Source organism: Lichenostomus cassidix, chromosome 3, assembly GCF_008360975.1.
Source record: "Lichenostomus cassidix isolate B80296 chromosome 3, HeHo_3.0, whole genome shotgun sequence".
Taxonomy (NCBI): domain Eukaryota; kingdom Metazoa; phylum Chordata; class Aves; order Passeriformes; family Meliphagidae; genus Lichenostomus; species Lichenostomus cassidix.
Genome location: NC_139483.1, coordinates 94,283,291 through 94,300,662, shown reverse-complemented (window position 1 = coordinate 94,300,662; position 17,372 = coordinate 94,283,291). Strand labels below are relative to the sequence as shown.

Sequence of the window (17,372 nt, the reverse complement as noted above, 5' to 3'; positions counted from 1 at the left end):
ATGGTGATGGTGTGTTTATATTATGACACCCCTCTTTAATGTGTTTACATCTGTACATGTAGGGCCATGTTGTTTTAAGTGTTCAATACCTCCTGAGATTCATTGAACACCCCTGATTCCCATTGACTTTAGTGGAAGTTGAGGATGTGGTATTTCTTGGGAGATGCTAAACAGGAACTAGGTTTATCTTATATTTCTTGTAAAAATATTGGTTTTGCTTTTTCAATTGAGATGGTGGACATTTTTCTCTTTTTTATAAATCCCTGTTTCGAAAAAGTAATCTGCCTGTGACATTCATGTAGGCAGACAACATCTTGGATCCAAGAAACGTTTTGATCATTTTTCACAAGTCTTAAACAAAAGCAATGATCAGTCTGTTAGAAAAGCATGTAAATTACTGATGTCAAACACTGCTGCAATGTATTTTAGTGAAGTTTTGCTTGTTCTAACCACAACTATACGGTCCAGTGTATGCTGTAGTAACTCTGGGTATTTGGGGAAGACAGCTTTATTTAGTGTATTGCTGCATAGCCATGTGGATGTTGTGCTAAATGTTGTTCACATATGAGCTATTATAGATGCATTTCCCTTTGAGTATATGCCTCTAATAATATAGAAAACATGGCAAACCAGAATTAATTTTTGAAGAGTTTTTTATCTCTGGTAGTGTCCAGGCTTTTCAGTCTACTTACGGCTGGAAAAACATTTTTGCATATAGATCTGCTGTCTCCAAAAAGTCTATATAATTTCTGACAGTGAGAAATGTATGGAGGCCCTGTTTCAGTAAATTCTAGAGCTTCTCTGAACCATCCTATTTCTTGGGAGCTGCAGGCTGAATTTATAATAGGTCCAAGCCTCAACCAGGGACTAAATACTGTGGGAATTTGGACCATGAAACTTTGTGGGGTGGATCATTCTTCACGTTTTTAATAAAAAAATTTTAAAATATTCCCTTACTTAAAAAAAGAAAAAAGGGAAACACTCTGGTGGTTGTTGAGAGAGGAAGTTTTAAGTAAGACAGTTGCTTACACCATTTGTTCTCCAGTCACACATTATCTCCCAAATAGTCCTGGAAGAGATGCCTACAGAGATGTATGATATGGTTAAATGGAAACATTTTTAGGTACGCAGGTTTGTAGAGAACTACCTCTTGGCTTCAAAGATCACTGAAACAACCCATGAAGAGACCACAAATGGTTTTCCCCCTGCCATTTTAAGCTTTCTAAACAGTCTTTCTTCTGAAATTTATGCATTTTGAAACCTTTCAAAAGTCTTTTGACAACTTTCACTCAGGAAGTACTTCCATTGTGGCAAGGAGTGAGGAAAGATTACAGATATGCAATATTTCTCCCAAGTAGCAGAAGAGGATTTACAAAACAGTATTCAGAGTTTTGTATAAAGTTGTGAAAAGTTTACTCAAATGTCTTCCATTAAAAGCAATGGGAAATTGTGCAAGTGCAGTTTTATGCAAGTTTTGAATTCATTAAGAGTAGTATACAGCATCTTTTCTGACTCATTAGACCATAAAGGCTCTTAAGGATCTGATATATGGTTTAACTTTATGGCATAGACTTGAACACAGAGGAGAATTTGCTTGATGCTGTAGGATGCAAGTGACTAGATCCTCAGCTGCTCCAAATTACAATATCTTCACTGATTTTGGCGGAGTTCTAACAATGTCGAGTAGCTAAAGTTCCTCTAGTTTAAAGTTTCTATAAAAAGCCATTATGGTCTATTAATCATCTACATTTTTTGCAGTCCTTGAATACTGTTATATTTACATAATTTATATTTCATTTACATTATCTATTCACTTACCTAATACTTTTACACATCCCAAAGTACTTGACTTGATGAGTTGCTTAGAGTTGTGTATGTATGTAGCTGTGGGCTTGCTGTTCTAGTGGTCTCAGCACAGGCCTATCTGGCAGGAATTCAAATCCCTCCTCTGACATTTGCTCCTTCTGTGGCCTTGGGTTTAACTTCTTGATTGCTTTCTTCAATTTCCTGATGTATGAGACTATGGTCTTTACAGGAGTGTTGTGATAATTGTATAGCACATTGGAGATAGATTTATATATTCATTTGTCATTAAAGAGTATGAAACAAAGCACTGTGTTCTACAGTCAACATGCAAGTTAAGTAAAATAAAACTTTCATAATTAGGGATTCCATTTGCAAAATATAAGGTTTAAGTATGATATTAAATTTTAAGAATGGATTTAAGACACGGAGAGTCATTAAATGAGCTAAAGAATTTCCCTAAAATGAAAGTGTTTGGGAAGAACTTGAAAGGTAGTGTATTTAAAAACCTACCAGAGGGAACTCAGGGAAAGATAAGTCCACAAGAGAATGTGAACTCTGAATTGTATTGATTCATGCTGAAAATAATGGGTTGTACGTGAGGTTCTACAAGTACTGAAATTTCCCCCTATTGTACTGAGGGTTCTGCTTGTTGAAGCTGGGTTGGAATTTAATGTTAAAAAGACTTACTGGAAATCAAGTAGCAAAATCTTATTTTCTGGAGATGAAAGCTTAAATACCGAAGCAGAGAAATTACAAGAGCAACATAAAATTATTAAATGAGGATAGTTCAGATTGGGTGTTGAAAGAAATGATGGACTAAAAAAGATGTTGGTAATCTTGAGCCAAAATCGTAGCAGTTTGAGTATCCTGAATTTTATCCGTTTAATACTAATATGAAAATCAGCAATAATGTCCAAAATCTGGCAACTTTGGTCAAGATGATAAGATGTAATTTCTATCATGTGCTTGGCTGGAAGGATAGGGATGTTACTTTATAGATGTTCTGTTAAACAAAATAAGCTGATGAAGTTATGTGGGAAAGTTCCAGTTCAGGATTGATCTCACCCCTATTCCACTACATTATTGGCAGAAAACTTTATTTTGTGGAAAAAATGTCTAGTTAGACTTTTCTTTGATTTGTAGTCAGAAGATCCAACAACATCCTAAAAGGTCATTAACCTTTCAAGCATATGAATGTTCAAATGTTACATATGCATGTTGGTAATGGCCCAGATTTACAGAGCAAGCAATGCTTTCAGTAATTCTGATTACAATGTTTACTCCACCATAATTTATTGAAGAGAAAGGAATATTTATGTACTTTTACCACTTCATAAGGAATTTAAAGAAAACAATAGTCATTTCCTCAGTGAGCCTTGGAAAAGAGATTTATTTGTGCTGAATTGTGGAATTGTTATGCTGAAGAGCTGGGTTTGCTACTCTCAGGACATTGAACTGCTATGACAGTACACTTGCAGACCTTAATACATGAGGCAAATAAGAATGTAAAGAAGGGAAACTCCAACTAAAGAGTTTCCAAATGACCTTGCACCCTTGAGCTAATGCTTGCCAGAAGAACATTTATTGACAGTGGTACAGCTTTGCTATAAAAAGGTCATTTTCCAATCACTGTGAATGGATATTGCCATGATCATGGGAGCCTGCAGTCTGAGAAGAAGATAACAGGATAAAAGTGACAGAACTGTGATAAGAAGTAGAAGGGTGGTTTTTTTCCAGTTTTCATAATAACATTTACCAAAGAGTAAATGACATGATTAAATGAACCTTCTTACAGAAATGTGAAAAGCCTCATTCACTTGACACATTTGTTGTAAATTATAGATCCCTCAAGAACAGAAAAGAAAGAGAGCAAATGTCCTACCCCTGGGTGTGATGGAACTGGCCATGTAACGGGGCTTTACCCCCATCACCGCAGTTTGTCAGGATGCCCACACAAAGATAGGGTCCCTCCAGAAAGTAAGTTCACATTCTTTCATGGAAACTGGGGATAAAACTACAAAAACTTTTCTAGCATGCTTTTTAAATCTTTTATTTAAAAAAGTAATTTCATTTTTTCAGTATGGTTTGTCTCAACTTAATCAACTGTTCTGTGTTATACTTTTTCCTTTATTCCATCATTTCCATTCTCTACTAACTTTACACTAAAAGAACAACTTTTAAAGCTGTATTCTTTGATTTTGAGAATCCCAGGTTATTTTTAAATAGACATATTCTGTCAACAGAGAAAAAGTTTTCCAGAAGATGTGCACTGCTTTTGCTTCTGCGTGCTAATGTCACATCAACTGTCCTTATTGTCTTGTACAGGAATAACTATTCCTGAAAAACTTGCAACCCCTTTCCTTTGTTATTGTTGTGTCTGAAACATAATTTATATTAAACTAGTGCATTTTATAAAATATAATGATTTGGCCATTTACTTAGTTACAGATGTCAGGATTTTGAGCAAACATCTCCTGTCAATTGCATGGGTGGAACTTCCTGCCATGTCAGCAAAATCTCTTCATAGGAGGTTCACCCATATGAGCTCATGGACATGCACCTGAAGGCAGAGGGCTTCATTTCTGGAAGTCAACTCTTTGGCTGGTGAAATCAGCGTAGTTCTGTTGAAGCTAATTACTCTATGCTGGTTTTCATCAGGAAGTGTCTAGCTAAGATCCAATTCTCTTTCACACCAGTTTTAAAACGGAGTTATGGATTCCATTCCATATGGACCTAAAATCCTCACTGTCCATCAGCACTTACAGACTTGACTTCAGTGAATTTGCAGCAGCCTTAAGGAAATGTTATAAAGACAGTCAGAACGAAATGGTCCCCAGTTTCCAAAGGAAAGTAGAGTCTGATGGACAGGAAAACAGAAGTAGATTAGCACTGCAAGAGTGGCAGACATAACACGTCTCCTCTTTCATGGTACAGTGGCTTCTTCCAGAAGTAAAGTGATGAGGAAGTGCTTTAGGAAACTTTGCTGTAGTTTGGTAGGGCTCTGAATACACTAGAACAAATAAAGTAATTTCTCTGCTTTCCAAGACCCTGTAATTTTCTGAAACACAAATACTTATTCAGTTGCTCAAAGTTCTATCATTTTTTCAAATGGTAAATAAAAAGCTCTTTAGAAGACTTTGTAAATCAAAGAAGAATATAGCTTTAAACTGTTTGCATGCTCTTGTACTTACTAAAATAACAAAGGTGAGCTCATCTTTTTTTTTCCTGTGATGTTGGCCTTGTGAAGCATGTTTCAAGAACAGCTTTGAATATTAGGAATTTCAGAGTGAATCTTTTGCATCTATACACATTTTAGCACTGATGATGGGGTGATGATGATGATGATTATCTTTTAATGAGTATACATGGTTTAATTCTCAAGTCTCTGAACAGCTTTTATTCAGTTCTTAACTCAGTCAAGGTGTATCTACTGATTTTATTAGATCTTCTTCTTTTTTTTTTATTTTTTGAGTGAGAACTAAATACAGGCTTCCAGACTTCTTCTTGTGTGAGAAAATCACAACTTCACAAGGGCTGGATGGCCTTTTTCCGCTGAATCATGTACTGCCATCCAGGTCCGAGGCATGGTTTCAGCTATGTCTCATGAAATAAAAAACTCTTCAGTGTTCCCAAAAAGTTCTTGATAATTTGGCCCTCCATAGCATGAGCTTTATGATTTAGAGGAGTACTGCTCTGAGCAGCCTTGGAGTAAATTTTCCATCCAGCTTGCAGTGGATGCAGAAGTAAATCAGTTTACTTGCTTAAGCTTGTACCACTTATTTCTTTTTTACATACTTTTTTTCTGCCATCCCTCAATTTTTATGTGCTTAATTTTGGTTCTTCGTATTTTGAGAAAAAAAAAATCACATTTGTAGAGAATGCAAGTCAAAATTAAAGGATCCATTCTGCTCTCCATATAGATATGAATTCTATATCTATGTGGAAGCAAGCAGAACTGGCCCCTAGCTCAATCAGGCTGCCTTATAGTTAGGGTTAAATTCTGTTCAGGGTTGTACTGAGGTGTATTTCAAATAATTCAGTGTTCTACCAGTATAACTTGAGAGCAGATTTTCAGCTCACGAGTTTGATACTGTGTTTATAAAGCTATGTATTATGAATACATACATTTCCTGAAAGAATTTTTCTAGTCTGTAATTTTGTTTTGTATGGTTGCTAGCTCACCCTTTACTGTTGAGCTGATCTTTGCTCAGTGGTTTTGTATGAAGATGTTGGGCGTCTTCTGCTTTACTGTTGCACCAGAGATACACTTGTTTATAGGTTCTGTAATCTCCATAACTTCCACTGTTGCCCTGTATTAATGAGCATAGGGTCACAATACTTACTTCCCTCCTCAGGCTTTATTGGCTATGTGTGTCACGTGTATTTTGAGGAATGCTGGTTGTTAATGAATCCTGCTTTGTTTTAAAATGGTTTCATATATACTGGGATTTGATTTTTTTTTCTTGTTTTCATACTCTGCTGTTTTCTCTTACTCTCCTTGTCAAGTTCTTGCCATGCATGAAAATGTTCTTAAGTGTCCTACACCAGGCTGCACAGGCCGGGGCCACGTAAATAGCAACAGGAATTCTCACCGAAGGTAAGGATGCCGTCGCTGGACACCAATCTAGAGGGAACAGTGCCTCCGAACTGCAGCCCTTCTAGCAGTCCATTGGTGGGGGGGAGTGAGTGTGTGTCGTTGTTTTGTTCTGAAGATTGACAGATGGTGCTTCGTGTGCTTTATCCATTTTAAAGAGTAACATTTATTCATGTATTTTCTGAGGAGAACGAGTGTGCGTTTGCTGTAGTATGGATGAACAGAAGACATTTTAAGCATCCTTAGCTTTTTGAGTGGACTTTTTTTTTTCTTTTTGTTTTGATATTTGCTGAACAGCAGTGGTACAAAACAAGTGATATGATGACTCCTCATGGGTGTGATGCAGGGAGAAAGAAGAGTCTGTCAACATCATAAGGACTAGGACAGAGTTCTTGTTCTCACACTTCACTCTCCTCAGAGATTATTTTATAGTGCATGAAAAAGTCTGCTCTAATCCTAAAAATATTGGGGCTTTTTAATACATGAGAAACAGCATTTTCAGTGCACAGGTATTAGTTTTCTTACTGACCACAGTCTCAATCCTGAAGTATTTATTCAGCTAAAACTGAATGAGAATCTTGGCTGTTTAAGAAACATGAGGAAAATGTCTCATTACATTTAAAAATGAGAGGGCAGAATTATTAGAAATAAGTATTCTAGTGGGAAAAAAAATAGCAAGGACAAAAGCAACTTTTCTGTAGTTTCCTAAGATTAGTAATAGATTCTTAGGGAAGGGATGCTATTGCCAATTAAATTGTCAAACAAATTTTCAAAATGTTACTGTAATGTTTCACACTTCATAATTTTCCCACAGAACAATAATAAAATCCCGCCTATTTCTTCAGAATTTTAAAAATCCAGAAAGTGTGGGTAAGAGGGTAAAAGGAACTATGCAGTGTTCCTGTTACTGAATTCCTTTTTACTGTTAATTGGTAGCATGAAGGCTTATGGGACTACAGGTACTGGACATCCAGTCTTACCAAACTCTGGGTTACTACAGCCCCTCATATCAGCTGCATTTCCCCCAGAAGACTCTTGTGGGTACCAGCCTGTCTGCAATAAGCTCTGGTACCCCTTTCTTCTCTGCAGTGATGCTGCCAGTAGATGCAGCAAAAACCTCTGAGAAGGCTTTATGGGAATTACTGCTGCTTGAAGCAGCATTCACTTCTGGTTGAATATCCACTAGAATATTTGAGGTGTCTGAGGAGGAGCATGCCAGTGGAGCGCAGCTGCCCCCTGGCATGACTCCAGAGCTGCACAGAGCTCCCTCAGCCTCTGCAGAACTAGGGCAGCCAGGGTGGGGGAGAGCACTCTGCAGTCTGTGCTCACCTCTTTCTGCAGCTTTTGGGGCATTTTTCTCTACTTCACTTTTTTTTCTTTTTTTTTTTTCCCACTTATTTCCTGTAAAGAAGGGAACATCTGGGAATGCACTGATTTGCCTTTCATTTTAATTCCTTTTCCTGTGGAGAGCATAGAGAGCTGCGGCCACATAAGCATGCAATAGACTACGACAAGGGAAAGAGCCCCTCCATTGTCAGGTCACAGGGTTTTACAGCTTCACTAAGAGCACCATCTGCTGGCATCAATATATTTATTTTTCTCAGTTCTAAACCTTTTCCATAAGAATCAGGCTTGTTATTGCCACTTCAATAATAGTTCAACACTTGCAAATTTAATTAAATTCCCAGTGCAGAAATGCTTTTCCTGTTACACCATCTACTATCAGAAAGCATACTTTCGTGGCTGAGTTTCATGAACAAACACTAACAAACAGTTGACATGTAGATGTAGCAACCCAAGGAAAAATTTTACACTCATTTATATGCCTAGCAAAAAGATTGGAGTTAATGGATCTGAATGAGGTGTGAAGCAGCACAAGATTTGGCCTATGTGGTGTTGTCATTTAATTGTCTTCAAGAGCCATTTCATTGGCAACATTTGTAGCTGCATAAAGGTCTCAAGTCTGCTAGCAGAGCTGCACAGTAGATTCCAGTTTATATTCTCCTCTCCGACTGGTATGTTCCCTGGCTGACATCCATGAATAATCTACCCATATACTGTGAGAGAAGAAGAACAGATGTAAGATTTACCATGCAACTTTAAAAGCAGCAGAAAGGAAGTCTATTCTAGAGAAAATACACATGACCAAAACACTTTTGGAAACCCTTTTCCTTCAGATTCTTCCTGATGCTGGCTAAGGAGGAGAAGGAGTAATTGGATCAGTGCTATAATGTGAAACTATGCAGGACAAGACAATTAAATTTCCTTTCTGTAATTGCAGCCTCTCTGGATGTCCTATTGCTGCAGCAGAGAAACTGGCTAAAGCTCAAGAGAAGCATCAGAACTGTGATGTGTCAAAATCAAACCAGGCATCAGATCGGGTTTTAAGGTATTAGAAATCACTATAATACTTATTCTTATGCAGAATTCATCACACATTCACCTAATCTGAGAATTTATATTTATATACGTTGTATATACATCTATATCTCCTCTAAAGAATAGTTAGCATTAGGGCTTCTGGATCCAATTCTCACAGTGTATTTTTCCCACTCAGTTTTCATGGGGGAGGGTTGGTAATTATTTTGGCAAATACATGTAAAGCTGAAAAGCTCATTTTTGTCTTAGGCATTGTTTGGTGTAAAGATGACTGCTGGAGTGCAAAGTCTAAGAACAGTGTGAAAAAAGTTGGTATCTTTTGGGAATAAACTAATATTTACCGGTAAGTCTTGGTTTTTTCAGCAGGCTTTTACTAGTAAATATCAGTTTAAATTAAACCAGAAGCCCTATGTGCATTACCAAACTGGGAATACACCTTTTGGCAGGACACTTGGAAAAGTGCCAGGTATAGCTTAGATTCCAAAATAATATCAGGCTTAGTTCTTTGTCTCTGTTCTCCCCATTCCCTGCCAGGAAGGACAGAAAGAGAGAAAAATTGTCATAAACTTTCATATGGGAAGGATCTTGAACCAATTTTTTATGATTATACCCCTTTTCTTCATCGATGTAGTATTCTGCATTTATCCAAAGTTGAATTCAGTTTTGTGCTATTGTCTCCTCTTTTGAGATATGTGGGTGGAAAAAATAATATTTCTAAGGAGCTGAAGTGTGAAGGATACATGTAAAGGAATCAAACTTCCGCATGATTGTACCAGCCTTATGCTGATGATGCCCCAAAAGCTGCAGAATTTCTCCATGGATACTGCAATATCTGTGGGCTGGGATAGGTACATCCCTCCCAGCTGCCTCAAAGAGCTTGGAGGAAGTGCTGCAGCTTTAGTTCTCAGAATTTCATACTTATCCCATAGCTTTCTTAATCTTTAGCTGTCTCCAAGATTTAAGAACTGATAGGGCTTCTTAAAGTTTTCTCCTCTATTACCAACATCATTCTTTGAATAGTCTCTTAAAAGGTCATCTAATCTTGATGGTATCGTCAAAAACCAGTATTTCCATGGAGCTGAGTTATGGTTCACATTTACAGATTTTTTGTCATTGCTTTCCTTCCTCAGATTGTTTTTGATGGGCTTTATCTTAACTGCCCCTAATGCAATTTGCACAGCTGGGCAAACAGCATCCCAGAGAGGTTTCTTAGAGAAGGGTTCTTCCAATCCCATTAATAAAAAAACTCTACTCTTTGAGGAAATAAAATAGTTTCTCGCTTGATGGAAAAAGGCAGATCAAAAATGCAGTGGCATTTACCACTGCTCATTACAGAGAAGCCACTGAAGTCAGTTGCCATAGAAGGCAACTGCTCAAAACCAGCATCCAGTTTGCTTGCAAGCTCCCTAGGAAGTTGTTGTGCAATCTTAACTCGCTTGTGAGCTGCCTTGTGTTTCAGGTATTTTAGGCAACTCAAATAATTCTTTCATCTTTTCTCCTGCTTCCCTTTTACCTTTAAGTCACTAAATATTTAAGATGAACTTGGCAGCTATTTATAGTATTTGCATGCTGGCAGTGCTTGGGCAGAGAGAGATGTTTTAAGAGTAAATCTTGAATATTTGTCTTCATCCTAGTTTCCATCCCACCTGCATTTGAAAGTCCTCACTTAAAAAGAAATCAAATTCATAGGACTTCTATTCCACTGAAATTTTGGATTTGCATTGAATATACAGGATCTGAATTGCAGGTTTTTGGCTAAATATAGACTATCTTGAAACAAGATCAAACTGTTATTCGTATCAACTCATTGTATAAATAAGCCCACTATTTTGTGAAGAAGAAGTGTCTAAAGGAATGAGCATACATAAATCAAAGGGAATAGGGTGACTAATATGATTTGTTGGGTGATCTTTACATAAATATCCTGACTAAATTATATGAAAATAAATTCATTCAGAAAAAACATGATATAATGTTCAAAACCTATTTCTTACTATTTATCACATTTCATTTTTTCAGTCAGCGTGATGATACTTCTGTTCTCAACTGAATTTGTGTCCCTGTGACTTTTCCTTCCATTTCTTCTGGTTATAAATGCAGTAAAAAAAAATCAAAATAAAAAATCTTGATTATATGATTCTTGGTTCCAGCAGAAGCACTTCAGGTGTGCTGTTCATCATCCTCGCCTTCTGCTAAATGCAATGGGTAGACACACTGCATCATGTAGCCGTTGCTTCCTATGACCCAGTCATGTAACACTTTCTTACATAGGTAGGGTTTGCAGGATCTGTCCTTCATTTGCCTGCTTTGAGCTGATAGCTTCTGTGTCCACGTGCAGAAGATGGTGTGACGGTGGAGTTCATTGCAGCATTCTTTCACTGAGATTTCACAAGTTTCTCAAATGACTGAATAACATCAACCAGGGCTTCTTCTGACTGTCCTCCCTCATCCAAAATGAAAGAGATATTAAACTGAAACAGTTTTATTTTGTATTCATTCTCAGGAACCTTCCTTGAGGTGTGCATCTGTGTGTCAGGAATCACAGCTCCTGCCAGAACCTTGCATTTAAGGGTGAGCAGGACCTGCAAGGCAGCAGCTCAGAGTCCATAGAGCTTCTGAGACTCTTCTGTATGTTTCTCAAGATGAACATGGATTTCTATATTGAAGGATGAAACAGGAATTGTTACTTTTGAAAGCACAGAGGAAAACATCATACAGCTCTGTTGGAAGAAATTCAGAGGAAACTCCATTAATTAGGTGGAGTTTCCAGATCTACTTTTTCTTTTTGACATTTAAAGGAATTTGTCCAAACTTCTTCTGTCAGTCTGCTTGCCCCTCTTTAATTCATCTCCCCAAAAGAAAAAAACAACCCAAGTTTGCTATGTGATGCAATTACATGGGGAAAAGGAAACCCTGAAGTATTTTAAAACAGAATTTTAAAACACTTTTAGCTGCAGGATACATTTAGTGGTATTAGAATTAATTTTGTTTAGGCTTTGTTCAAGGAAATATATATTGTTTGTCTGCTGAAAATAACCAAACTAAGGAAATGCAATAATATATTGCTGTCTCTTGAGTACAAGAAATAACTAAGATTTTCTAATCTGAACTATAAATTATGCACAGACATAGTAAACTGAACTGCATCTAACAAACTGTACATATCTTTAATTTCTAGGCCCATGTGCTTTGTTAAGCAATTGGAGATCCCTCAGTATGGCTACAGAAACAATGTCCCTACCACCACACCCCGCTCCAACTTGGCCAAGGAACTAGAGAAATACTCTAAGACTTCGTTTGAATATAACAGTTATGACAACCATGCCTATGGCAAGAGAGCCATAGCTCCCAAGGTGCAATCCAGGGATATATCCCCCAAAGGATATGATGGTAGGAGGTGCACACTCTTATACATGAGAGACAAGTTTGCAGTTAATCATGTTGTTGTATATGTAAACATCATACAAATAAGACATGTTTTCATGTTCATACAGTATTATGAGTAATGCTGTCATATCTAAGTCATTTTAAAGGCCGTTTAGAAAAAGTGTTGTTTTATACGGTGCTTGCTTCAGGATTGTTGCACTAGCAAAAGACATCTCCAGCTATTAAGCTCCTGGGATGTATTGAGATGGCAATAAAAGCTAAGTAATAGAGATAATCCTTATGTTACTATCTGGGGGACCTAGCCTCAAGGGTCACATTAGGATTCTCGCCTCCATACAGTAGTTCAGGTAACCTAGAAAGATAACATACTTGCTTTGTGGGCACATGGAAGTAAAAATATGGGTTCTCATTGCACTTCAGAAATCACTGTTACTTACTTAATGAGGCATTTCTGCTTATTTTGTCCTCATAAATACTCTGGTTGAATTCTCTGGAAAACCTAACATAATTAACATGTTTAGGAGAAGGCTGAAATTAGCTTCAGTTCAGGAGAAGACAATGGATGGTATCAGTCAGGCAAAAGGTTTTCAATTAGGGGAGAAAAATGAAGTGCAGGATAAAGAAGGATTGTAGCTTTTGAAGACATCAGGAATTTTTCAGAGCAATACATTTATATATGCATATATATTATATATGTGTATATATATGCATATATATGATATATATATATGTGTGTATATATATATATATATATATAAATAAATATATGTATAAAACTAAACCATGCCTTTTTTTTTTTAAACACTAGTAGTTAATTTTTTGGCTAAAATATTTGATGCTACTCAGTGACTACTATAAGAAATTTCAGGCAGGCGTCAGATATTTGTTTAGGAAAACAGAGAGAAACATACTGTACAGAACAATTTATGCTGTTGTCTGAACACAGACTGACATTTTAAAGTAGTTAAGAAAAAAAAAAAGAAAAAATTACTACCGCTCTTGCGTTCGTGTGTCTGATATTTTGGATAATTTTTCTCTCACAGAACTAACAGGCATGTTCTTGCACTGTAGCAGAAAGGAGAAGGGCTGTGAAAAGAAACTTATTTTTTACTAAAAGAGCCTTTTTTTTTCCCTCATACCTTCATCTTATTTGTCCGTATCAGAATAAAGGCTTGGACAAAATTAAAGCTAAAGCATTAACTGTACCTGTGGTTAGGAAGGTTATAAGTATACATTAATATAACGTAAATTAGGTATTAAATATTTTATATATATTCTGTCTACTCTTGCAGAAAGGAAAGAATCAGAGTATTACTGGGGTTCCTATAAAAAAGCTTATTTTTAGATAAAATTACTGATGCATAAGCAACTAATACATATTTTTCTCATGTCAGGCCCCTTTTTCAATAAATAATAACAAACTCCACTTTTTTTCCCAAATCACCAGAATTTAAAAATACATGTAACATTAAGCACAAGTTAAACAGTGGCCTTAAATAATAAAAGGCTATGTTGATACAGGCCACTGTCTTTATGCACACTCACCTTCCTTTGATATAAATAGGAATTTTTCATGGATATAAGACTGAGACTAGGTCGCTTCACTGCTCAGTAACGTGAGCAGAGAGGACTGAAGGACACTGTATACATGTGATTCATGCTGGTATAGCAACTATAAGGGGCTCTTGTGTACTCAGAGCAACGGAATCCCGTTGCAGCTGGAGCGGGTTGGTTGCCAAACAAAGGCTACTGTATGGCTTTGTTCCATACTCCTGGCTCTGCAGAAGGCAGTACACATTATACCTGGTTCCAAGTGATGTGTGCACTGTTTGGCCGGATGGACTTGACAACATGGTCCCAGAGATCGGGCCTAATTTGAGTTTTTCTTTTCCCATGTAGTGATTTTCATGAAATCTTGAGAATTCACATCTCTCTGAAATTTTAGAAGTACAGAATATTTGGCTTAAATTGGCTCAGGAAAATTGGTTGAATTATTAGAATGAAGAAGTGAAATCCTGGGCACACTGAAACTGTTCAAAAATTTTGGCACTCACTCTCAATGGAACAAGGATTTTGCTGACAGTTATTGTAAATAACTGAATATGAAGGGAATTTCAGGAAGAGACTCCACTTAAAAGAGCCACTTTTCTTCAAAAATCCACAGTAGTTTTAGGCGGTTTTATATTTGTATATAAAAGAATTAATTATTGCCACTAAAGACAATATGGAGCTCCAGAGAGCCCAGCTATTATGCATGTCAGCAAAGCATGTTTGTATAAAAGCAGATTCAGTTCTGCAAAGTGCCTGCAAAGTGTGAAAGAACATCTGAGGTTTTGGGGGGAATGTGCAGGTAAACAGTTCTTTAGTTCCGACTGTATGAGAGAAGTAGTCTAAAGACATGAAAAATCAATAGCTTCACGTCTCTATTATTTTTTAATTTTCAGCTAGTGCTGTAATTTTGTCATCAGAGAAAGGGATTATACATTTACTAGGTGTATGGTTGGGAGTGGCATGAACATAACTAGCTCCTTTGGATTGTTTCCTTGATATTTTTTCCAGTATGGTTTACTAAAAGACAAACAAAAAATGTATACTTTGGATTGCTGGGTAGGATGATCTAACAATTCTTGAGAAATTTTGTATTTTTAGGCTTGTTTTTCCTTTGAAACCAGTTGCATAGTGTATTGGATGTTAGGCTTATGGTATACAGCAGTTAAGATAAGAACAGCGGGACACAGCAGACAGTGGTGATGGCAACACTTTCGGTTGTTCAGGTGATGGCAGGAATTGTTGTCATCCCACCAACAGGCCTGGGTCATTCTGTCGAAACACTGGGTGCTATGTGTGGGATTCATCTGACTGTATCAAGCGTTTTATAATGTCAGCACCTACAGCTGAGCTCAGCACCCCTTTCAGATTCAAGAAGGGTAGTTGCTTCTCTGATTCAATTAATCTTTTCCTGAAGTGCTTATTTTAAACTGGTCGGGTGAATCATTACCTGAAAGTTCCTATTTTTTTCCACTGCCTGTATAGGAAGCCTATAATGACTAGGTTGGATATCTGAAATTAGGTGAGATGAATCTTTTATTGTGCAAGACAGAAAAAGTGTTGAAACTGTAATTAATTTACTAACACATTCAGTATTTAGACAATACTGGGGATGAAGGTGCCGGGGCAGAACTGAATTCCACTCCAAATACCTTCCTTTGGTTTTCTGCATGTTTGGGATCTCTTCCACTCCCCCATTGTTAATTAGTAAGAGAAGCCTGTTGACTTTGAGAGGTTCTTTGCAATCAGCCCCCAGGCATATCTGATGGAAGCCCAGTTTGGGTATGCAGCTGGTTAGACCTGTGTCTGTTTTTAATGGGAAAGGTATTCTCCACATTTGGTTTCACTCTGGATCACAAAGCATAGGTGGACTGCAGAGCTTCATAAACCTGGGTGGGCATTGTATCAAGCTGAATTATCTGGTATTGAAACAGTGCAGCTTTCCCTTCATTAGTGAACAGATTGATTTACTTCATTTTAAATTGATGATCTTTGTTTCTATTGAAAAGCCAGTGTGAAATGAACAGTCTGGGTTATGTGACTCATCTTCCAATGTACAGCAACAGTAAAGTTAAGATAGCCATGGCCATTTCTCTCTAAGTAAGTTTTGCTTAAATTATTGGTAATCTGAAAGCTAATAATTGTGTAACATACTTATGACACTTTACATCTTCAAAGTGTTTTGCAAGTGAATCACAACACAACTAAATTTTAGAAGCAACTTTCTATTTATAGGGAAAATGAATTTGAGGGATAATGTAGTTTGACCAAGGCCACAGAGGAGTCCATATCAGAGCATGCATGAGTTTCTGATGGTTAGTCCTATGTATAAAAGCTGCCTCTTTCCCTCCTTCTCTTTAGCATACATTCTTTTATATATATATATATATATATATATATGTATATAATTCCCATGTAACATGTCTCTTATGTCTGTCTAAATGTGACCTGCTATAACAAGACTAATGCTTTTTGGAAATGACAAAAGCCTTATTTGTTCCTATGATTTTTGAAAGATACTTCTAATTTGGCAAGTTCAGTGGTACAGGATGCTTGCTGTGTTAACGCAGTAGAAACTGAATTATTCAATTATTTCCTTCTTTAAGTATAGGAAAATTCTTGCATGTCTTGGATACTGTAACAAAGTAATAATGGATAAATGCTGAATTTTTAATGACCACCACTGACTACTATATTAATAATGAAACTCTTGAGGAACAGTTCACAAATTTATTATTACTGGATACCCTGCTAGTGTAGTGCTACTATGTGTTCAAAACAAAAAAAATGTGATGAGTGTTTAGCATTCAATTCACTTAAAAAAAATCGCACCCTGTGCATTATGTGGCTTTCCTGAGAAAACTCCATCTGTTATGATTTCAGTGAAACACTATTTCCTTTGCAGTAAAAATAACGCCTTGATTTTTTTTTCAGTTTTTTAGAGAAAGGAGGATGACATAAGCTCTAGCAGAGACATTTTGCTTTCAGATTCTTCTTTTGAACCCTGCCTGCCTACCAAAGCAGCCTATGGTTCACAAATGGGCTGTGCTCATGGGAGCAGATTATTGTATGTGTGTCTGTTCAGACAAATACAACGGAAGAGTCTGGCATTTAAATGGAGCCCATCACGGAAGAGCTCTGTCTAGGGCCTGACCTTTTTTGTATAGCTCTCTAATCAGCATGCTAGTTGGTTATTGTTACACTGTGCTATAAGGTATGATCTCTGCAGTATACATTTCCATCTTAAGGAGAAGTAGTTGCCGTAATGTGCATGGATGTATCCTCTGACCTTGACTCTTATTTTTTTCTGAAAATACATAAACTTTTAGAGTTTGGAGACGAGCTCACACTTTCTTGCATTTTTTATGAACACTTTTAAAACAGTTCATCTGGGAAGAGGATTGGAGAAATAAGTGGGCTGATAGGACTGCTTTCCCTTCTTGCTGTAATACCTTTGGCTGCAAGGAGCATTACTTAAAAGCAGCAACAGTGCTGCCTTGTGTTTAGATAGGCTGGACGTGAGCATTGTCAGTGCCTTGGCCCTTCTGTGACCACCTTGGCTTGTGTCAGTCAGAGCACAGCTGGACATCACTGCTGGCAGTGGGAGCAGGGAGGGGTGTCTGGTCCTTACTGGTTTTATGAAGAGTTGTAGGTGCTC

The 17,372-nt window shown here is 37.1% G+C and overlaps 1 protein-coding gene across 17 annotated transcripts in view; it reads left to right on the top strand.

The window, feature by feature from the left end:
- The window catches only part of MYT1L (myelin transcription factor 1 like), a 311,356-nt gene that overhangs the window by 228,451 nt on the left and 65,533 nt on the right, over positions 1-17,372 (top strand). For 14 of the 17 annotated variants that reach the window (XM_085056760.1, XM_085056762.1, XM_085056772.1 and 11 more), the window contains 4 exons: positions 3,649-3,783; positions 6,313-6,403; positions 8,682-8,789; positions 11,958-12,169. The exons of 2 other annotated variants lie outside the window; for them this stretch is intronic. In XM_085056760.1, coding sequence (XP_084912886.1) covers positions 3,649-3,783; positions 6,313-6,403; positions 8,682-8,789; positions 11,958-12,169 — 546 coding nt within the window. The remainder of the gene's footprint in view (positions 1-3,648; positions 3,784-6,312; positions 6,404-8,681; positions 8,790-11,957; positions 12,170-17,372) is intronic. One more of the 17 variants, XM_085056773.1, reaches the window with a different exon arrangement.